This window comes from Dipteris shenzhenensis, chromosome 26, assembly GCF_047967505.1.
Source record: "Dipteris shenzhenensis isolate YYH24624 ecotype China chromosome 26, Dip_SZ_1.0, whole genome shotgun sequence".
NCBI lineage: Eukaryota > Viridiplantae > Streptophyta > Polypodiopsida > Gleicheniales > Dipteridaceae > Dipteris > Dipteris shenzhenensis.
In genome coordinates, this window is record NC_141621.1 from 26139240 (window position 1) to 26163105 (window position 23866).

The 23866-nt window shown below is 50.0% G+C and overlaps 1 protein-coding gene across 1 annotated transcript in view; it reads left to right on the forward strand.

The window, feature by feature from the left end:
• The first annotated feature begins 210 nt into the window (after positions 1-210).
• Positions 211-23866, forward strand: part of LOC147884890 (uncharacterized) — a 30199-nt gene continuing 6543 nt past the window's right edge. The window contains exons 1-3 of the mRNA XM_087397823.1: positions 211-753; positions 957-1180; positions 9997-10100. Coding sequence (XP_087253949.1) covers positions 247-753; positions 957-1180; positions 9997-10100 — 835 coding nt within the window. The 5' untranslated portion in view covers positions 211-246. The remainder of the gene's footprint in view (positions 754-956; positions 1181-9996; positions 10101-23866) is intronic.

Here is a 23866-nt window from a genome sequence, read left to right on the forward strand (position 1 = left end):
GGGGTGTAAATGTGGGGAAATGGGTGGCCATATCGAGTCGGGAGGCTGTGGCCAATCGTGTAGGCATCGCGGGGCCGGTACCGAGAGCGTTGCGGGGAGGCGAAACGATGGGAGAGAGACAAGTGTGAGAGGCACACTTGTACATGCTGACCAGGAAGGTACAAACAAGGGAAGGGGAAAGAAATGCTCTGTTGTTATTAAGCTCAAAGAGTTCTCTCAAAAGAAAAAGCTTCCAAGGTGTTGGCTATGGCGACAAGCCAAGATCATTATCCCCTTCCACAAGAAGATGACCCGAGCACCTGGCTATGGCGTCCTCCCCCTCCTGCCCTCCCCCTCCCCCTTCAAGATCCCTTCTTCGTCCCTGGCTTTGAACCCTCTGCCCCTCCCTTGCCTCCTCATCCCCTCGACCAACCTCAGCCCTTCCCTCCTGATGACCCTCCCCTCGATCTTCACCTCCCCCCCCCTTTCTCCCAGTCCAAACCTCCCTTCCGCCTCGTCGACCTCCTCGGTGCTGCCCTTCACCGTTTCTGGCGTACCTCCCACACCGTGCTTCGATTGGACCTCCGCCGCGCCCTCCAGGTGGACGGCCCCGTCGTGCGCTCCAGGGACGCAGGGAAGCGCCGGATTCCGTACGATAGGCAGTATGGAGCGGGGCGGGCGGGCGGATATTCGGAGGAGTGGGAGGAGGACAGGCCTGACCAGGGGTGGCTGCCAGGCATCCAGGGTGGTGGTGTGCAGTTGAAGCTGATGCAGGTATGTGATTACTGTGCGCGCCACCCTGAATTGAATTCAAGCAAAGATCTATGGGACACTTTTGCAGAAGATTACGCAATTCTACATCCCGTTTTAAGGTAGTGCTCGCCTCTTCGGGGGCTGAGAAAAATTGTGAGAGACGGAGAGAAAGAGAAAACCTTCATTGCATTGGGACGCATGAAACCTGTTTTCCAACTTGCCAGATTTGGGACTTTCCAGACAAAAAGACAGGCTTGCTGAGTCTTCCTTGGGATCTTAATATCGGTTTTGGAGCGAAAATTCAAATGGACAAAGGAGGCCATCTCGAACCCCAGATGAGGGTGCGAGCAAAGCACGCCGCTCTACATTTGTTACCCATACCACTTTTGGAACTACGTGGCAAGTGGCCCTTAGGCGGGACTAGATTGGCGATAGACATCCACTACAGGTATTTCTGTCTATTCTATATGTCTGACCTCATCTTGTAGTTTCCCTTTTTGTTTCTCTAGTTGGTGCGAGGTTTCTTTACAAAAGCAAGGACTACTGCTCCCAGACTTGTACTGGGAATTCGAACAATGTATGGAACAAAATTTGGTAAGGATCTAGTAAATAGCAGAAACAATCATCCTGCCAAGTTTGACATGAGTACAAATACAAGGAGACTCTGTGGTAGGCCTTTACTTTAGTTATTGTTCTAACTTCCACTGCTACGGTTCCTCTGTACAAAGGCATGTAGCCCACTTGATTTAGTCGTTTGCAGTCAAGTCCCCTTTGTGTGCGAGTGATTTGCAACCACCTTCTTCCCGCAAATTCCAATCGAGTATGAACGAGGACAGGACTTGCCTCATATGGGAAATTTGGGATCCTGTGTTGTGGAAGTATTCCGCTGTCCAAATTCACATGGCTGGGTCTTATGGGCTTTCTGGCGTTTGTTCTTCTTTTAATGGCATTCCTGCAGCAGGTAGTTGCTTGTTCTGTCTTGTGAGCCTTTTCACATGGGAGGCAATGAATGGCATTTGAAGGAGGCTGCAAATGTCTGTGAAGAGGCTCATTTGAGCTGCTGGGTAGTTAACACATGGTTGAATAGAAGTATCATCTTCGCTGCTAGGAAATTCAACAATTGGGGACTAAGCAAAAAGGCTTGAAGTACAGCCAGCCATATGTCCATGTGCTTGTCTAAAGGGACTGCCAGGGCATTGGGCTCCAGCTACATGTCATGGATATGCTCCAGGGACAGAGACATGCCTTGTCAGCTCTACATCCTCTGATCCTTGATATACATGGACGGATACATTGATTTCATTTTACCAGCTGATGGCAATACAAACCTATTGGGAGAAGCATGTAGGCTCTCCCTTGTGCTCTTCTAAGACGTTAAAAAAATTCTTTGTCTCCACTTTACCTTTTTAGTGTGATTGTCATCCTCTTGAATCCATCTAGAGTAGCCACATGAGTTTGTATGAAATGAGAAAGAGCATAATACGAGAAGATACGGTGGAGAGAGGCTACGTCTGCAATCTTCCTCAAGACTTTATAAGGACCATAGTACCTATGGGCATGTTTAGTACTATAGGTGATAGTGATATCATTACCATAGATAGATGATAAGGGTTGTAACTGTCACCAATTGGTATTTCTCAGAAGTCTTTATTAGATCGACTATGGTCAAAGAAAACTGGCATCCTCAATGTACGATATACCTAAAAAACATCAGGATATATGGAACAAAAGTACACGTTATATAATTTGAAAAAAAAACCGATCAAATTATAGATGCCACAAGTTATCATGCTAATCTTGCAGCTGATGTCTCTGCTCCTGCGAATGCCCCCTCCCCTCCCCCGCTCCCGTCTACCCCCCCTCGCACTGCGCGGCCCCCTCTCCCCTCCCCCTCCTCTTTCTCCGTGGCCTCCCGCCGCGCACCTCCGTCCCCTTCTCTTCCCTCTCCGCCCGCCATCCCCCCCCCCTCTCCTCCCTTCTCCGCCCCTCCGTCCTCTCCCCGCCTCCCCCCCTCGCGTTGCGCTACCACCCCCCCGCCCCCTCCTCCCCCTCCCCGCTGCTGCGCAATGCTGCCCCCCCCTTCCCCTCCTTCCTCGCCTCTCCTCCCCGCCCCCCTTGCGCTGCGCTGCCACACCCCCTCCCTTTCCCTCCTCCTCTTCCCCGCCCTGCGCTGCGCTGCCCCCCCCCCCCCCCGCTTCCCTGTACCTCTCCATCCCTCCCTCTTTCCTCCCCCGCCTCCGTACCACTCCCCCCTCCTTCGTCTCTGCCATCTCCTTTTCATTCCCCCGCCTTTTGGAGCGTTCGCAGTTTGTCGGTGCGGTATGGCGGCCATGAGCCCGGAACCGGTGGCCCAGACGGACCCCCCCCCCCCTCCATCAGCCTACCGCATTTTTATATTCAGCAGCAGCCCGGTAAGGGGAAGGAGAAAGGGAAGGAGAAGATCAGCCAGCCTCCCCCTCATCCTTCACCCCGGCCCCCCTCCCCTCCCCCCTCCTCCTCGGTCCCCCTACCTCCCCCCCCCTCCAGGATCCCCCCAGCACCGTTGGTTTCAGCTCCCCTCTCTCCCTCGAGCATGATCTCGAGGGAACCCCCCTCCGCCTGCGCCACCTGCGGCCCCGAAGCCAGCACAGACCTCCCCCGCGCCTATCCCTCCTGGCCCGGCGAAGGGGAGAGGCCCTTCCCCGCAGATGGCCAGCACCACTCCAGCTTGTTCGACAGCCATCACCCCTCTCTCTGGTTCATACTCCTCATCCTCGTCCCCACACCCAAGGGTTGCTCCTAGAGCTCTACCTTTGGAGTTTTACCGAGCAGGACCTTGGGATTATTTGGATGCAGCAGGTATTGGCTCCTTCCCTGCATGCCTAGACATCAGCATCTTCTTCCTCCGAAAGGGGGTGGAGGGTAAGGTGTCCGTCCTTGCCCCCCACGATGGTCCTAGCTATTCCTTCACTATTACCAGTGACGGGAATGAGCAATGGACGAATGAAAATGTTTGGGAGACGATTCGAGATTAGTCCTAGGAGCAGGTGCAGGACTGGATTGGTAGCAGAGCAGCGGAGCTTCTTCAGCAGCAGTGGAAGGAGGGTGACGTTCGTCTGCGATGGCGCCACAGCGCCAAACGATTCCGCCTTTTGGTCATTATTCGACCGCCTCTGGAGTGGGTCTACGCGGAAGGGCTCCGCCCGTGGAGGACCTCAGAGGTAGCGGGCTTCTACAGTGTTTCCTTGGCAAAGGCGTCGAGTTGGCTAGAGAGAGCTTACCACCATGGGACGAAGGGCCTTTCCCCTCTGTTGAAGGTTTTAGAGGATGGGTCCGATGATCCGGCCTCTCCTTCGAAACCCTCACAGAAGCGCCTTCGTGTGCACACTGGACATCCTCCGACCACCTCGACATCGACCGCAAGCAGATAGCTGTTTGTGGCCCATCTCCCCTCTTCATGAGTATACACATTATCTCTTGGAACGTCAACGGGTTCCACTCATCAGGAACCCGTGGCCTCAGGAAGATGGTGCTCAGACAGGAGCTCCAGCCAGCCCTGGTGGGAAGGGTAGATGTGCTCCTATTGGAGGAACACAAGCTTTCGGTTTCTCAGACCAGTATTTGTGGGAAGGTCCTCACAGGACGCTCCCACACCTACTGGGAACCTTCGGTTGGCGAGTAGGGGAGGAGCGGGGGTGTCTGTACCTCCATCGACGCTTCTCTAGTTCAGCATGTGTGTGGTTTTGGCACCCTGATCCCAGGACGAGCGCTTTGGGTGGGCTTGAATATTGAGGGATCCTGCATCGGCATCCTCAATATCTATGCCCCGACCAACCTCAGACGGAGAGCCGCTTTTTGGAGCTCCTTGACAGACTTATTGCCAGAGATGGATTCTTGGATTGTAGGAGGGGACTTCAATAACCTTGAGACCTTAGAGGATCAGCAGGGATGGGGCCCATAGTTCCTCGGTATAGCTCAGGCGGAGCAGGCAGATTGGGACACCTTTTTGTTCGCTGTGGGAGGTCGGGACAGCTGGAGGGAGCCTTCCTTTTGCAGATGGACTGGGAGGCTGGACTTCTCTTGGGGTTACAGGAGGGAGGGAGGCAGACTTCTGGAGCGGTTGGACCATTTCTATGTCAGCGATTGGGCGCTAGGAAGAGGTGGAGAGTCAGGAGTGGTTCCAAGGACGACCCTCTCTGACCATGCCCCAGGCATCCTAGTCCTGGACTCAGCCTCTCACTCCTTACCTGCACGTTCATGCCAGATCCCAGAGTCCATCTACTCCAGAGCAGCGGTTCGCAGCAGGATAGTGGACCTGTGGGAGCAGGATTGGGACCCCATGGGGGATATGGCAGCACAGGTAGCTCAGGCTCTTGTCGAGTCTAGTCTCATTTGTCAGCAGGAGGCGATTCAGGTCAGGCAGCAGCGGTGGGTGAAGGAGAGGGGTCTCAGACGAGATCTCGCCTCGATACAGCGGATGCAGCAGTCTTCTCTAGGCTCTGAGGAGCTTAGATGGCAGGAGGTTAGAGCCCGAGCGATGCTAGAGGAGATCACCCAGCGACGCTCAGAGTTCTCGTTTCATGCTTCCAAGTCCTTTTGGGCTAGGAAAGGCGACAGGATGTGCAGAGAGTTCTTCATGACTCATGGCCAGAGGTCAGAAGGGAGCAGCTCCGATCTCTTATAGCGCAGGATGGTAGTGTCAGGTTAGATCCAGACGAGGTCCGGGACTTGGCGACAGATTTCTACAGATCCCTGTTCCAGCAGGAGTCCCCAGACCCTCGTGCCCGCTGTTGCAGGGAGGAGGTATACACCGTCGCTCGTGCAGCCTAGCATGAGTGATTCCCTTCTCGCCCCTTTCACTGTGGCAGAGATGCAAGATGCGGTGAGCGCTATTGATGGGCAGAAATGCCCAGGTGAGGATGGGCTCTCTAGAGCTTTCTTTACCACCTTCTGGGAGCAGGTCCACCAACCCTTGCTCGCAGCCTTCCAGCATATCTTCTCCAGCGGACAGATGCCAGAGAGCCTTGAGACAGGCTTGATTTGCCTCATCCCCAAAAGGGGGGACCGTCAGGAGATCAGACAGTGGCGCCCTATTACCCTCCTCCCGACTGCCTATAAAATCCTCGCCAAGATGATCAGTAGCCGCATTCGCCCCCTGCTACATGACTTGATCCATGACACCTAGACTGGTTTTGTCCAAGATCGCAGCATTTTGGACAACATTTTCACATTCTTAGAGGCGACGGAGTGGGCCCAGCACAGTGGCCAGCACCTTGCCATACTCCTTGATTTTGAGAAGGCGTACGACAGGGTAGATTGGTCCTTCTTGGAAGGTACACTCTCTCGGTTCGGTTTCCCGGACGAGTGGATCAGAAGTATTGCTAGCCTCTACAGGTCGGCCTCCAGCCGGGTTATCATCAGCGGCAGGATGGGGGAGAGATTCACCCTCGAGCGATCGGTGCGTCAGGGCTGCCCGCTTGCGCCCTACCTCTTCCTATTTTTTGCGGAGGCCATGACTCACTTCCTACGAGCCCGTACCACTGGTCTTCGAGGGATGTGCCTCCCTATTTGGGACGATGCAGAACTTCTGGACTCCGAGTATGCAAACGACACAGCCCTGTATGTGCAGGATGATGTTGAGTCACTGGAGCAAGTGAGACTGTCCTTAGAGGTTTTTTGCCTAGCCGCTGGGGCGAAAATCAACTGGCATAAGTCAGTTGGTTTTCTTACGGATCCGGGAGCCAGCTCACAGTGGGGTATTTTCGTGGGGTCTCGCTGGATCCCTAGAGGACAGACGACACGTTACCTGGGATTCCAGGTAGGCCTGGATATCACGCCGGCTCAGCAGTTCTTACCAGTCCTAGTCTCCATACGACGGAAGCTAGCCTTCTGGAGCACGGCTCGACTATCCTTGGCAGGCAGGGCCCTTGTGGTCAATCAGGTCCTGCTTGCCACCGCTTGGTACGTGGCCTCTTGTTGGTGTTTCTCGAGATCGTGTGTAGCCCAGCTGAGGAGACTGGTGCGGAACTTCCTTTGGTCTGGCTCAGATGGTTCCGGCACCACCAGAGCCCGGGTCGCCTGGCAGACGGTCATTCTCCCCCAGACAGAGGGCGGCCTTGGCACCATAGATCCAGAACTGCAGAGTCAGGCATTACTTGGCAAGTTAGTCATCCGCGGTCTGACCCCAGGAGGGCAGACGTGGAAGCTCTTGCTTCAGCATGGTCTCAGCACGTGTACCCCCAGAGAGGGGGTGATTGGCAGCCGTCTATCCGGTGGATTTTCACCTCTGCCCCACTGACTCAGCCCCGTTCCCCCTTCCTTCGTAGCCTCGTCTTGGTCTGGAGGAAGTTGCGACACAGCCTCTCCCAGGTTCCCCCTAGCTGCCGAGAGGAGATAGACAGACAGCCCCTGATCTGGAGTAGCCAGGTGACAGATGATACAGGTCGCCAGCTTGGAGAGAGATCCCATATCCCTTGGGCGCTCTAGGCGCGTGGGCCCGCGCGCTCGCTCCGGGTTTGGAGAGACGTCTACAGCCAGTTGAGCCCAGGCGAGCTGGCAGCAGCAGTAGGTACGGCACGTGGGATCTAGGCTCGGCGAGCGGAGATCGATGCTGCCATTCCAGTAGGTTGGAGGATTACCATGATCACCAGACAGCTCCTCCCGGGAGATGAGAGGTAGCTAGGGCAGTTCACACCCCATGGCATTCCTTTGGTGGTTGCAGGCCCTTTCTCGGACTCCTCGATTCACTTCTTCTCCGTCGCCAATGATAGCCGTCTCCAGAGCAGAGAGGCCATGATCGACCCCCGGCTTCCCTGGCAGCGCCTTCGCATCATAGGGCTGCAAGGGAAAACGTGGCATATAGACCCCCCGATTATGCAGGACCAGGATTGGAGACTATGGATCTGGGAGGGCCGTTCCTTGACAGAGGTGGAGTGGGACCCAGGGGAGTGCCGCTGGCCACCATTGGAGACCTCAGAGAACCCTACCCCCTTCTTCTCTTACAGTGCGCGTACTGGTAGGCGTGCTCTTGGGGCTCTCCAGCGCGGGCTACCCACACAGGCACATAGTTGGTATGCCCAAGGGATATTTTTGGTCTTTCTTCGCACATTCTGGAAGACTCTTTGGGCAAGCTGGCGGCCGAGGAAGATCTCTTACTTTCTTTGGATGGTGGCCCACAAGGGGCTACTAGTTGGCAGCTGGCTGAGGCAGATGGGGCAGGAGGGGCACTGCCAGATGTGTTTTCAGGAGGAGTCGTCCCTGAAGCACTGACTTTGGAGCTGCTCGCATGCTCAGACAGTGTGGAAGGGAGTCATGGGGATCCTAGCGACGGCTACACCCGAGCTAGGACTGGTCACTTGGGGAGCCGTTTGCTGGTGCAGCACCGAGATGGGACATCACTTGGCTTATGAGTTCTCTAGGCAGGATCCAGTTTTCTTTATCACGCAAGCCACGTGGGCATACATGGACAGCTTCCCTTGGCATCTGACAGAGACAGATGCAGGAGCGATGACTCGGCACCCAGTTTGGGAGATCATAGGGAGTATTGTAGGCTGGCATATCTGGACTTCCAGATGCGCGCAGACCTTAGGAGATCAGGCTTCTTCTGCTACCCAGACCCTAGCGGACATTTGGAGCACGATCATTCACACGCTCAAAGGTCAGTGGGATGAGATTCAGGGGGAGTCCTGGGCAGGGAAGGAGAAGAGACGGCGCTTCCTTCGCGACTGGGACCATCGAGAGCTGTTCTTCCAGCACTCTGCTCAGAGTCTTCAGTGGCATTACTCCCCCCCACCGTGGCTGTTTGTCCACACTCTGATGATTATGCCCTGAGAGGCTTGTAATTAGTATTTTGTTACCTCGGGCTGTATCCGTTTTGCGATAGCAGCCCGCTGGCCTTTAGGCCCTCTTGTACTCTCGTTTTCAAGCAATATAACTAGCACTACTTTTTGCGCAAAAAAAAAAAAAGATGCCACAAGTTACAAATCATAACCAAATCAACCAAAACCTGGTCAATTTAATAACAAGACAGTTTATAATTCATACAATATTGGGGAACATCTTGAACCAAACGTGGTTCAAAAGATCTAGTCGAGCCAAAAAATAATTGGGTGTCGGTCAAAACTGAGAATTTCAACCTCTTCATCGCTTCTTAATAACTCGGAAGCGGTATAAAGACTCTAAAACGAGTTGTCTACATTCAGAACAACATGAGCCTTCTTCAATAAATTTCCAGTAGTGAGGGGTTTTATAGTAGTGAAGGGCTGCCCAGAGTTCATCCATCAAGGAATCCATCTCTCGTAGCAGGTCATGAGGTCTACGAGGAATAATCTCCGATGTAGCCTCGTCCTCCATCTCAATAAAACAGTAATCCAACGTAGGTGTCTCATTACTTTGATGTCCTTCCATGGCTGGAAAATATCTCGCACGGGAGAGGGGCTAGAAGAAAAGCAGCTGCGTCCAAACACGTGCTCTTCCCAAGAGAGAATCTGGTGCTGCGTGGAATCAAGGAAGAAGGCGAGTAGAGGACAGCAAGAAAGATGGCGGAATCTGATAGGCTGATCTGAGACAGAAAGAGGGTGGGAAATTCGCTTTCATGCGCTGAAGTGCTGAAGTGAGAGAGAGAGAGAGGAATCCCAAGTATATAAATAGCCAGGAAGGGCCATCAAAAGCTAGGCGAATTTAGGGTGGGTGCTTGATTTAGAGCAAGTGCTTTCCTTGCTAGAGAAAAACAAAAAAGCAACCTGCTTTTTTAAACCAAAAACAGTCTCGCTTTTAATAGATCTGGTCCTGCTTTTCTCCAGCCAGCCAAAAATAGCCAAAACGCGCTAAAATCAGGCCAGACGCTCCTTCCCAAAGACAAGCGCCTGCCCCCTATCATATCGCCCCTATCTCTGATGCCCGAATTTCTTAGACAAGCAGTTCTCTGGCTTGCGAACGCCCTCTCTTTCCTCCTACTTCTCAACTGCAGCAAATCTAGGTCTCTAGGGTAGGAATCTCATCCTTGAGAACCTAGAGCGAATTCTTTCCCTAACCAGCCTACTCTTCCCTACACAGCCAATCACACTAATTATTGCCCCCCCCTCCCCCCTCTATGCTTAAATATTTTGCCATCATATACCACTCCTCTCTCCCCCCCTCCCCCAACTAATTAATTAATATGATTTTTTGAATGTTAGGGGCACCTATTAGGAAAGTAGTTCAAGGTGAAACAAGTTGTTTGTAGTGCTTTTTGTCACTTGCCTTCCACCTAAAAAAAATTTACCAAGGCTTTTGTTTTGGGGGTAGGGTTCCTCTTGTGCATTTGAGCAGATTTTGGGAGTCTCCAACCGCACAATTGTGTTTGAACCTCTATAACCCCCTTGGAACAGGTTTCCATCTCAGTCCCGGAGGTATGCTTTTGGAAGAAAATCGTTCTAATCTGAATTTTTTAACTTCATAAATTATGCTTTTTATCCTCATTTGTATTGATTTAGTTTGGTGTTCATTTTTAATATAGGCACACATTTCGTGTTATAATTTAGATGCAGTGAAATGTCTTGGTTAGATGCATATCTCACTGCACAGCCATGTAATTTTCCTTTTCTTTCTTGTAACTCCTTTGTAATCAATATTGTGTCAAGGCTTGGTTCAGACTGCACTGTTTGTTGTGGTTTTATAGGAGTGGGGGATGTTTTTGGATTTATCTAGATATATGTTTTTCTTGCAAACATGCAAACTTGACCTTCAGTTGGGGACTTTAACGCAAGGATAGGCGCTGGTCAGGCACTACTCCTCGACTTCAGGGATGATTCCACTCTACTGCCAGACATTGACCTTGAAGAGGCAGGTATGCTACGGGTTTCGGCTGACAGACGAGGACCGTTCACATTGTATGGGTAGGCCCTATTAGACCTCCGCAGGATGCATGATCTCATTATTTATAATGGTCTTGATAGATGGCTCGCATCAAGTGGTTTCATGTGCTTTCCACATGGGGGAGGCTCCAGTGTTGTGGACTACATCCCCTGCCTTTACATCTCGCATCACTGACTTTACCGTAGTACCTCTCCCTCCAGGGATTGATCATATCTATCTTTTCTTTAGCATTTCTACTCCCCGTCGCACAACACTTTCCACCCTGTTGAGCTCTTACTCCACCTACCATGATATACGCTTTGATCGCGATCACTCACCTACTTACTCTGGCCGTCTGTACATACTTCTCGCATACATTGACTTTATACCCCTATTAGAGGATCGTGCTGCCCTAGTCACCCGCTCACTACACGAGGTTGCTCTTCACACCACCCGCTCCACCCGCCCACCACTCCCTGGAACCGTATCCTGTAATAGTTGGTACGATGATGAGTGTAAGGCTTTACGCCGTCAGCTTAGATTCGAAACCAAAAACAGTCTTCCGAACGAACTAGAGACGCTACACGAGTATTGTCGACTGATACGCAGGAAGAAACTTGACTTTGTTCGCTGGAACGAGGACAAGCTACTGAACATTTTGTTCAGTAACAACTCTAAGGACTTTTGGTGGAGATTTCTTGAGAGACGGTCCCCCTCACCACTCACTGACACTCAGGTGTGGTTTGATTATGCATGCACACTCTATGATATCCCAAATCAGCCAGTCCCTAATCTCTCACATATGCCACACCTCACATCCTGCACCCTCTTCACTAGGGGAGGGATAAAGGATGCCGTAATGAAACTTCACAATGGCTGAGCGAAGGATCATGAGGGACTATGCACTGAGTTCACTGCATATGGGATTAACCTTCTAGCCATGATCTTAGCAAAGCTATTTAATGAAGCTGTTTGTTTGGGGTTTCCACGCACTTGGACCATGAGGGACTATGCACTGAGTTCATTGCATATGGGATTAACCTCCTAGCCCTGATCTTAGCAAAGCTATTTAATGAAGTTGTTTGTTTGGGGTTTCCATGCACCTGGACCATTAACACTATCTCACCCATTCACAAGACAGGGGATCCCATGAGCCCGGAGAACTACATGACCATTATGATTGGACATGTCATGTCCAAGATTTATGCATCAGTACTTGATTATGAGGTCAGCAGATTTGCGGAGTGTCGAGGACTTAGAGCAGCGGGACAGGCCGGATTCAGGCGTGATCATGGGACTATGGACCACATTCTCACGCTCAGATGTATCATTGAGGAGGCGAGGGCACGAAAGCAGAGGGTTTACTGTTGCTTTGTGGATTTTCACAAGGCATTTGACACGGTTTTGAGAGCCCGCCTCATACGATGCCTACAGGATTTGGGTTACGACCAGGAGGTCATTTAGGCTATCGTGGCACTTTATGAGCGAGTTTCAGGCAAAGTCCGGGCAGGGTTTGGATGGACAACTATCGGGGTCAAACAAGGGTGTCCATTATCACCTACCTTGTTTGGTCTCTACATTGACGAGCTTGAGACAGTGATGCAGACACAGGGGGGTAGGTTGCTCTCTCGCGGGCACGCTGATCCATATTGGTTTACGCAGATGACGTGGCTCTCTTGTCTTCCTCAGCAGCAAAGGGGCTCTAGAGACACCTTGATGCGTTACAGTTCTTTTGTGAGTCTCATGTTTTAAAGGTCAACTTGGGTAAAACCAAGGTTATGATCTTCAATACATCTCGAGCCGTCATGCGCCAGGAGCAGTTCACATTTGATGGGTCTCCTGTTGAGGTAGTTTCATCATATACTTATCTTGGGGTCGTCTTTTTCGGACCCATCTTCACTATGAGACCCGTGATGCAGGTACGCTTGAGCAGAGGATATGCTTCATTGGCTAGTCTAGAGAGGCAGTGCTTCCGCTCTCACTTTCAGGATCCACGGACCAAAGGGTTGCTTTTGAACTCCTTTGTCCGTCTAGCGGGGATGTATGGCAATCCATGCTGGTGGCCAAACTTGTTGGATACAGAGTGGGTCAGGGTGGAGCGGCTACAGGTTCTCATGTTATCACGGATGATCGGTCGTAAGCCATCCGTTCCTCACCAGGTCATTCGGGCAGAGTTTGGGTTACCCCCATTATAGCTAGATGCTGCATTTCAGGTCATCAGGTATCTGTACCGAGTCAGGGAGTATGGGGATCACACCTCTGGGCGTAGTAGGATACCATGGCTAGCACTGTCCTCTTCTATGGCACTTGCAGCAGGGGGAGAACAGAGTTGGTATGCACGCACAGAGAGATGGTTTGAGGGACTAGGGCTCCACATGGACAGACTACCTCCGTTCTAGTACAGCATGGATTCTCTGTTTTCTCCCCTCCTATCACACGAGGTTAACCAAGTTATTCGTGTAGCTACACACATTTCGAACCTGGTTGGGCCCGAGTGATCTTCTAGTGAAACTGGGCTTCTACAGAGATCATTTCTTACAATCACAGTGGAGGGTTTCATTGATCCACTAGGATACACGCAGATTCACCTTCCCCACTCGTTGAGGATCTCTCTTGGTCAGTTCCAGGTCTCTTCACACAGATTTCGTATTGAGAGCGGCAGAGCAGAGTCGTTACCCAGGGAGATGCGCATATGCACACTGTGTGACATGCAGGAGGTTGAGACAGAGGAGCATTTCATCTTTAGGTGTCCTGTTTATTATGAGATCCGAGGGCATTTCTATTGTCTCTGAAATTTCTATTGCCTCTTCAGACATAGTTATGGGATTTTGGCCCGTTTTCTCTCCTACCCAAACCAACGGTGTTTGGCAGGTTTCATTCATGAGGTGCTTAGATACCGCGAGAGGATACTCCGAACACGGAGACAGGAGCAGACTTCTTACTCGACTAATCCCTCTCAGAGCTCTATCACGGAGTTCTTTCAGCCAGATCACATAGACTCCCATGAGACGAGACCTTGACACAACTGTGACCCGGAGCTTGTGACCCGACAACTCAGACAGAGGGCTGACACACAGATCATACTTGGGGACATCCCCTCCTTGTTCAGAGTCGGAGCCCGACTGACGGGGGTCACAGTGGCCCTGGTTAGATGCAGAGCTATGACCAGGAGACGTACCAAGACTGCGCCTTTGAGGGGCCGACAACATTATTGCCGACCTCATGCCTCCACTGCCTCATCCATCCTGATGTCCTACTGCTGCTGATGATGATGATGTTGATGATGATGTTGAGATTGATTTATAGTCGACTATCGACATGACTATGTTTTACTTAGGACTTAGTATTGCCATTTTGCATTTTTTGCATTCTGCATTGGTGTGGATGCTCATTTAGTAGCTCCACTACCACAGCTCATTGTATCAGGTTTTTCACAGTCTCATAGACCCATCGGTCTTCCGAAGACTTTAATAAACTTTCTTTCTTTCTCTCTTTTTCTGTCAGACTAAATTCTATGTTTGTTTGCTTAGGGGAGAATAAAATGAAATGTCACCGTCTTCACATGCAGTTGCTAGGATAGCGGATTCCAAGGCCCCAATATGACGACAACAAAGGTTGCGGGACACCTACAAGAAGAAACGGAATGATTGGGCAGAAGAAGACCACAATGGGGGCAGATCGAAGAGTCTTTTGGGTCGGTCCTGCAGCTTTCGTCAGTCCCCTTTTAGGGGGTGGTTCGTCACTTCAGAGGGGCCAGCCCTCCCCCTATACTAGGGCCCTTGGGCTTTTTAGTCAATATCTGATGTGCAGCACATTGGCTGCGATGTGGGGCCTGGGCAGCGTACAGGTTATGATACCCATTATGGAAGATCAGTCTGCAGGTAGCAGGACAGCCATGGTGGTGGCCATCCAATGGGCCACACATGGGTCCTTGCATTGCACCGGATAGCTGCTGACAGTGGGTGCTTTTTGTAGGACAGATAGGACTGCGCACAGGCCAGCATATTGGTAGGAAGATAAACCACATGGTGGGAAGCAGGGGGGGCAAAGCCTAACCAATGGACGAGTAGTAGGCAGTATTTATAGACCCCCCAGATTGAGCTAGTTGACCAGCCAACCATATGGTTGGTTAGATATAGTTCAGCAGGAATAAGGCCTGGTTGGCCAGATTATAGATTACATCCCTACTGATGATATTGCGGGCTTCAGGATTCCAAATCGTGTAGGCCTTGTGATCATCACTATAGCCAACTATATACCTTTAAGTGATTTATTATCAAGTTTTCTTCAGTTGGCATTAGGGATATGAGCATAAGCCGTGCAATTGAATATCCTAGGTGATCTATTCTAGGCTTTACACCTGTAAGGCCTCTTCAGGAGTTTTGTTTAGTAAGGCTTTCGTACCGCTCTGATTATGAAGGTACGTAGCTGTATTCAATGCTTCAGCCCACAAACAGTTTGGTATACTATGGGCTTTCAGCATACTCCTAGTCTTCTCATCTAGAGTACGGTTCATGCATCCAACAACATTGTTTTATTGGGAAGTATGGGAAGTAGAGTGTTGTCTTTCATGCCCTTCTCTTCACAGAACTCAATAAATTCTGTTGATTTATATTCTCCCCTCTTAACATGTTTGCCAGTTTGGTTTTCAACCATGGCAGCGAATTCCTTAAAATACTTAAGGGTCTAAATTGCTATGAGCAACATGAAGTAAACCTTACCTCCTACTGATTTGACATTCAGAGGACCACATAGGTCATAATGTATCAGCTCAACGATATTATTTTTGCTTGAATCTTTCTTTGCGTCTGTGCTTTCCTATGATACATCCTTTGCAAATCATCTTCTCGTGACAAAGATGATGCAAGCTTCACAAAACCTTTCCTGTCCACAATGACTAGTATTTTCATGTTGAATTGGCCAAACCTTTCATGCCAAAGGATTGCTTTATTGCTTAATTGAGAGATGTAGGCCTTGAAGTCAGGTAAAGATGATGTCAATTTATAAAGGTCTCTTCCTCAATTCCCCTGACTATGGTTTTGAAATCATCAGCCCTGTCCCGAATGAGACATTTCCCTTCATCAAATTCCACCTTATTGTTGGTTTAATAATGTCACTATTAATGACAACATATATTGACCTGTTGCTGTACTAGACTAAAAGGAGCATGATAAAGTGTTCCAAGATTCAACTTTGACAATTCTTCCTTATGCAAAAAAGGGTAATGAGCGTGGAATTGAAAAGAGGACGGTCTCTTAGATAATTTCATTATTTACTATTTTTCTAATTACTCAAAGTTGGTGTTATTAGATGTCGGCGCATTAGAATAATCTAATCGACATTTCTTCAGCATAATCTTCATCCAACCATGTAATTTGTGCTGGTAATTAGCTTGTTTTATGATGACAACTATATCATAGCTTTCAACGCATAGTTCAAAGATTTCTACATGCAACTTTTCTTCAAACCTGGAACATACAAAACGTTATGTATGTCTCATATATCTTTATTTAGCATTCGTATTGGTATCTTATCAGTACCCTTGATTTGATGAAGTGTGGAGTCTCCTAGTTCTACATGGTCACTATGACTTTTCTCTAAGTGAGAGAACCACTCCTTTGTGCGGAGTGAAGTGACTGGAGGCTCTGGAGTCAATGATCAGCTTCACCAGACTTATTTGGTTTAGAGATAGCTACGGATTTCTCATATTTACTAGTCTGATGCATGGCTATATTAGCGGGTGTCTTTACCACTAGCTTTAGACCCTTGTCTAGCCGTATCTGTCATTTTCTTTCAACATTTGTAAGCAAGGTGACCAGGCTGTGAGAAGTGCAGCGGGAATGAACAACAGTGAAGGGAAAAGAGAAAACCACTCACAAAAATGAACTAGAAACAGAGAAAACAAGAGAGACTTGCACAAGGATATCAGGAGAAAACCCCTCTACTGCTGGGTAGAAAACCCCTCTACTGCTGGGTAAAAACCTCTGCTGTGGAAGACTGAGATGGAGAGAATGGGGGAGAGGAGCTCTATATATAGGCTCCCCCCTCAGCCCTAGACAACCGACTGGCAGGGGTAGGGGCAGCCGGCTGAGCTGGTAGGTGCAGCCGACCCAAGAGGGCCAGCCGATTGGGGGCTAGGGGCTATAAAAGGCCCCCAACCAGGGCACCTACTAGGCAGGCCCCAGAACAGGGCAAAAACAGGCCCAAACCTGCACCGTATGTTCCTCCATGTTGCCGTGGACTGGGCAGCATCCATCTCTCTCTCTCTCTCTCTCTCTCTCTGTGCCTCTCCCGGTCGGGCAAACCCACAAACATGGCCCTCACTCTCCCTCACATGGGCGGGTAGATCCACAAGCAAGGCCCTCACTCAGTGAACCAGGAGATGCCCTCACTCAGTGAACCAGGAGATGACACCTTTAACACCTCCTCTCAGCTCCTGGATCATGGATCAACCTGAGTGAGCTGGAATGATTGCCAAGCAGCTGCTGTGCCAGGGGCTTGGTGAAGAGGTCCGCCTTGTTTTCCTCCCTGTACGCAAATTGATCACGTCATTGAGCAGCTTCTCCTGGACATGGTGGTACTGGATCTCAATGTGCTTGGTACGAGCATGGACCACGGGGTTTCGAGCAAGTGCAATACAACTCTGATTGTCACTATGGATGACTATCGGGATGTCTGTGGGAACCGGATCTCCCCGAGTAACCGGCGGATCCAAACTGCACACAAGTAGCGGAACATGCAGCACGATACTCAGCCTCGGTCGAAGATAAGGCTGTAGTGGGTTGCGTTTTACTGCTCCAAGTGATGGCTGCTGAGCCAAGAGTAAAACAATACCCAGTGGTGGAATGACGAGTGTCTGACTCTCCTCCCATCGGAATCACTCCAGCCTAAAAGATGGATCTTGGAATGCTGCGTTGACTAATAGAACAACCCTCAATTGCGAGACCCTTGAAGATAGCGAAGGATCCGCATACAGGCATCCCAATGGGTTCTTCTTATCATCAACCAGTAGTATGAAGTAGATAGCCCCGCCAAGGCTGGCAATAGAGGAGATCAACATGGACCTGCTCTAGAGGTAATGACGCCTGCCGAGAGGCCTGCTTCAGAAACTTGTCCTGGTGTTGCTTCCCTTGAATACATGATTGGCACCAACCATGCTTATTGCCCACATCAGGTAAGCCAATGATGTCGAGATTGCCTTCACCATGAACTTTGATGACAGAGCTATCGCCGATACACAGACCTTCCCTGGAGATCACAAAATCCTTGAGCCTAGCGGGAGGAGGACTCATATTACGAGATGCCCCACTGTTGACGATCCAGGTCCAAGAATCTTTGGCTTGAAGAGACAGAACCCCCTCTCCAACAGAGGAAGCTCCTACATAGAGTTGTGCATTTCAAAAATGGTACTATTTCCTAAATGTGCTCATTGTTTTGCTTGGGTTCTATGCAACTTGCTTGCTTTTTTAGCCATTGTATGAGCAGGTTCAATTGATTGCAATAACCAAGAATCTAGCATGTCCATTTCTAGAAAACCAAAAAAAGCTCATGCATTGTATGAAAAGGAGGGCTCTTTTAGGTGGTAGGATCTATACAATTCAAGGTTCCTTCTACTTAAAGGTCAAGATGCACAAAAGTAGTAGTTATAGCAGCAGACGAAGAACCTGTACCCTTACTGTTAGGGCACTTCCTCCAATAATGGCCTTTCTTGCCACAGTGGTGGAACGACGAGTGTCTCTCTTCCCATCGGAATCACTCCAGCCTAAAAGCTGGATCTTGGAATGCTGCCTTGACTGATAGAACAACCCTCGATTGCTGATTACACGAGGGTAGCTCTTGATGACGAGGATCAAGACAGAAGATCAACCAATCAATGAACTAGGATGTGCAAATGTAAGAGCTGGTTCTTGATGATGAAGCAAATACACACAAACAATGCGTGTCTTCACAAGCCCTCAATGAGAGGCACTTGTGGATCTCAAGAAGAGCAAAAAACGCCTTCGAATGGTGAGGCTAGTGGGAAATACTTGAAGACGAGGTAGGCATAGCCTTATAGCCACTTAAAATGGATGGCTTAGTTCAACTGGGGTTTATAGTTACCTCAATTTTTGTTTTCAGCCAAAAAAACGAGCTTGCAATGACCTACAACAGAATTCTGTCCAAGTCCGTTAGATTTTGTTGATGGAAAAAAACAGAATCTGTCAGGGATGACTTCTAAATTTCTTTGAGACCTTCATCTAAAATTATGCTAAGATAGCATTACCTTTGTCAAACTTGTCTAGAGGGATGGAGAAAGGGAAGTATAATAAGTATTGGCCCATTATGTGGTAGATGTGTGAGAGATTGCGTAGAGAGAGAGAGCAAGAGAGTATGAGCTTGAGAGCTGAAAGCTTGAGAGCTGAGTTGCAATAGAAGAGTGTAAAGAGTACAACTGAAAGAGTGAGTGATAAGGTTTTGTCCTAGTGACAAAACCTTAGTAGTCACTAACCATAGTTAGTGAACTAACTGCGGTTAGGGGAAAAAACCTCTTAAAGAGGGAAAAGTGCCCTTAACTAGCTTATTAAATTACATTGGTCATTGCTGAATTATATCTATAATTCTAACACCCCCCTGCAGTGCCAATGTCATGTACAAGGCTGATCAATCACCAAACGGATATAAGTTCAAGGCACTGCGAAATGCCTCAAACTTTTCATGTGGTAGTGCTTTGGTGAAAATATCTGCAACGTTGTCATGTGTGGACACAAAGATCATACTGATCTCTCCTGCATGCAACTTCTCTCTGACGTAGTGATAGTGAACCTCAATGTGCTTCGTGCGAGCATGAAACAATGGATTCTTTGCCACTGCAATGGCACTGTGACTATCAGTGAGAATTGGAGGACCCTCCAAAGACAAATGAAGATCAGCAAATAGACGTCGCAGCCAGACACATTCAACTGTTGCTGTGAAAGCTGCCCTATACTCAGCTTCACATGATGAGGTAGCCACTGTAGATTGTTTCTTGCTCAGCCAGGAAATGCAAGATTTACCCAAAAAGAAACAATTGCCACTAGTGGACTGCCTAGTGTCATAATCACCAGCCCAATCTGAATCACTGTAGGCATGCATCTGCAAGTCACCCCCCCTGGGAAATAACAAGCCAAAAGACTTCGTGCCCTGCAAATAACGGAAGATGCGCTTAACTGCCTGCCAATGCATAGTTTTTGGGTTGTGCATGTACCTGCTCACCTGAGATACTGCAAACTGAATATCAGGTCTAGTGTTGCAGAGATATATGAGGCATCCAACAGCCTAACTGTAAGATGTGGCATCAACTGATTCTCCTGCATCATGCATTGTGAGTTTCAGCCCCGGCTCCATGGGAGTGGCTATGGGCTTACAATCATGCATGTTAAATCTGTCCAAGAGTTTCTGCACATACTTGGACTGAGACATAACAGTGCCACGTCTCTCTTGAGAGAACTGGATCCCCAAATAAAAGTGAAGCAGCCCCAAATCTGACATGTCAAAGGTGGTCTGCAAATCAGCTTTGAAATCTGCAATTGTATCTTCATTGGACCCTGTGAGCAGGAAGTCATCAACATAAAGAAGGATGACTAAAATTTCCCCCCCATCCATCTTGATGTAACTGTGAGCCTGCTACTCGGGCTCTGATACCATGTTAGAAAATACCCAACATAGGGTACATGCAGCGGAAGACTTATAGTAATGCCCAGGAGCTCACACAGTGTGGTGTGGGATGTGGAATCACAAACTTCTTTACTTAATGTGCATCACATAGATGTGCAGACTCATCAATAGACAATGAACCAGCTAGATATAGAAGATCCCAAAACTTATATATTTCCGTCCAAAACTATGGACACAATACAAAAGAGATAGATCCAGAGTCCCACCAATGGTGTGGTCCTTTGATCTAACCACAAGGTCCTTCTCCTATCTGCCGGCTATCTCTAGACTCGGGTCCGCGTGCTCCACCTTGAGCGTCTGTAGACTTTCCGTCCAGTGTGTTCTTCTCCACCTTACTGCCTGTGAATCAGCCTAGGTGGACAGCCCCTGCCAAGCTTTGTCTGCAGCACATAGGTCCCTGTTCCACTGCTCCAACGTGCTTGTGAATGGCTGCTCCAGAAGGTATGATGATCTCAGCAGCTTGCTGCCCTAGAAGACAGCCAAGGTCCAGCCTCTCCCTAGAGCTAAGTCTGCAGCACCTGTTGCACTCTCTCCCCTCCTGTAGATAGGCCCAGAGAGTAGGCTTCCTGCTACTCCTTTCTGCCCTAGAACTGCTGGCTATGCTGGATATGAAATGAGGCCTGTGGCCTCTGCTTTTATAGGCCCCAAGGGCCCCTTGAAGTAACCGACCAGCCAGCCCTAAATGGGCCGACTGGCTGGTCTATTTGGGCCGACCAGTCTGCCCCAAAACCAGCCCTTTAAGGGCTCCAAAACTAGGGCCCTTTGGCCCACACTTCCAGGGCTTTTGGCCCTCCAATCTAGGCAAGGGCCCAGCCTATATAAGGCATGCCTCTGCCCACTGGCGTTCACCCTGCTGCTGCTGGTTCTGCCCTCTGCCAGGCTCTTCTCCAGCCACGTGTGCAGCGCTGTATTGAACCGTACTGCTGCTGACGTCATCGCACCCTGCCAAGTCAGATCTAGGGCTTGCTGTCCCCGCCTTCTGCTCCTTCCATAGGTTCCGTCCTTTGCAGCCTTCTTCTCTTGTGAGGTGCTGCCCATGTGGCAGCCCCCTCTCTCTCTCTTCTCTGGGCATCTTTTGCCCTAGGTCTCCCTCCCCCACGCTCTCCTCATTTGGGGGCTTACAAATGGGGAGGTGACCTTTCCAACACCCCCTCTCACCGACACATCTCGGCCCAATGCCAACACGGCGATGAAGATGCTCCAGTATTTCCCTGGTCGTAGTCCTCTGGAACTTTTCGATGTCGAAATCTTTTCTTGGCTTTTCATCCAGTGGCTCCTGCTCCACCATGTCTGGTTCCGCTTCCGCACACCATCTTGGTACACAGGTCCATCTTTGGTAGCACCTCCTGGCACCACCATCCTCCGTCACATTCCTGCCTTCAAACTCGAGCAATCCAGCCGTCATGATCTTCCAGTTGTCCCCCTCATAATGAGTGAACAACCTGGAGTCTTCCAAGCACCATGCTTTGAGGCTCTGTTTCAACCCGTCCTTCTTTCGGCAAGGTCTGCAACAAATGTACATCTCCAGATCACCTAGACTACAAACTTTAAACGCTCTTGACTGAACCTGAGTCACCCTCCTTCTCGCAAGGGCACAATCCTCCAGTCGTGGAAGTCGATTCCCTAGAGTTTGTGAATCAGGGTCGTCCTTCAGCAAGGTCCCTGTCTTCAGGCTCCCACACCTGTGAGCCTCCTACTTGGGCTCTGATACCATGTTAGAAAATACCCAATAGAGGGTACACGCAGTGGAAGACTTATAGTAATGCCCAGGAGCTCACACAGTGTGCGTGTGGGGTGTGGAATCACAAACTTTTTAACTTATGTGCATAAAATAGATGTGCAGACTCATCAATAGACAATGAACCAGCCAGATAGAGAAACCACCAAACTATATTTTTCCGTCCAAAACTGTGGACACAATACAAAATAGATAGATCCAGAGTCCCACCAATGGTGTGGTCCTCTGATCTAACCACAAGGTCCTTCTCCAATCTGCTGGCTGTCTCTAGACTCGAGCCCGCGTGCTCCACCTCGAGCATCTGTAGACTTTCCGTCCAGTGTGTTCTTCTCCACCTTACTGCTTGTGAATCAGCCTAGGTGGGCAGCCCCTGCCAAGCTTTGTCTGCAGCACACAGGTCCCTGTTCCACTGCTCCAACCTGCTTGTGAATGGCTGCTCCAGAAGGTATGATGATCTCAGCAGCTTGCTGCCCTAGAAGACAGCCAAGGTCCAGCCTCTCCCTAGAGCTAAGTCTGCAGCACCTATTGCACTCTCTCACCTCCTGTAGATAGGCCCAGAGTGTAGGCTTCCTGCTGCTCCTTTCTGCCCTGTAACTGCTGGCTGCTGGATGATGGAATGAGGCAAGTGCCTCTCCTTTTATAGGCCCTAATGGGCTGGCGAAATACCGACCAGTGAGGCTCCCTATGGCCGACCTAAACAGGCCGACCAGGCCCTGACCTGGTCTGCCTATAAATGCGCCTTTGGGGCCCTCTTTTCTAGGGCCTGCTGGCCCACAATTCCATGCGAGGGCTGAGCCCTTGGCGAGCCCTAGATAGGGCCTGGTTGGCTGGCTTTGCCCAGCCCAACCAGCCCTCCATATGGGCTGCCATATGCTGCTCCATCCCCCACCATGTCAGCGCCGGCTCACCCTGCTTCTGCTGGGCCAACCTATGCACCCCCTCTCACCGACACATCCAGGCCCAGTGCCAATCCCCCACGCTCTCCTCATTTGGGGGCTTACAGATGGGGAGGTGACCTTTCCAACAAGCCTGCTCGAGGTACAGGGTTTGCTTTCAAAGCAAACATTCAGGCTATACAACACTCTGGTATGTATTTGATATTTTGCATTTGAGCCTTTATAGCATGCTGTGGAGAGACATGCCTTATATAGGCTGGGCCCTTGCCTAGATTGGAGGGCCAAAAGCCTTGGAAGTGTGGGCCAAAGGGCCCTAGTTTTGGAGCCCTTAAAGGGCTGGTTTTGGGGCAGACTGGTCGGCCCAAACAGACCAGCCAGTCGGCCCATTTAGGGCTGGCTGGTCGGTTACTTCAAGGGGCCCTTGGGGCCTATAAAAGCAGAGGCCACAGGCCTCATTTCATGTCTAGCATAGCCAGCAGTTCTAGCGCAGAAAGGAGCAGCAGGAAGCCTACTCTCTGGGCCTATCTACAGGAGGGGAGAGAGTGCAACAGGTGCTGCAGACTTAGCTCTAGGGAGAGGCTGGACCTTGGCTGTCTTCTAGGGCAGCAAGGTGCTCAGATCATCATACCTTCTGGAGCAACCATTCACAAGCAGGTTGGAGCATGGAACAGGGACCTGTGTGCTACAGACAAAGCTTGGCAGGGGCTGCCCACCTAGGTTGATTCAGAGGCAGTAAGGTGGAGAAGAACACACTGGACGGAAAGTCTACAGACGCTCGAGGTGGAGCACGCAGACTCGAGTCTAGAGATAGCTGGCAGATAGGAGAAGGACCTTGTGGTTAGATCAGAGGACCACACCATTGGTGGGACTCTGGATCTCTCTCTCTTGTATTGTGTCCATAGTTTTGGACGGAAATATATATTTTGGTGGTTTCTCTATCTGGCTGGTTAATTGTCTATTGATAAGTTTGCACATTTATATTATAAACATTAAG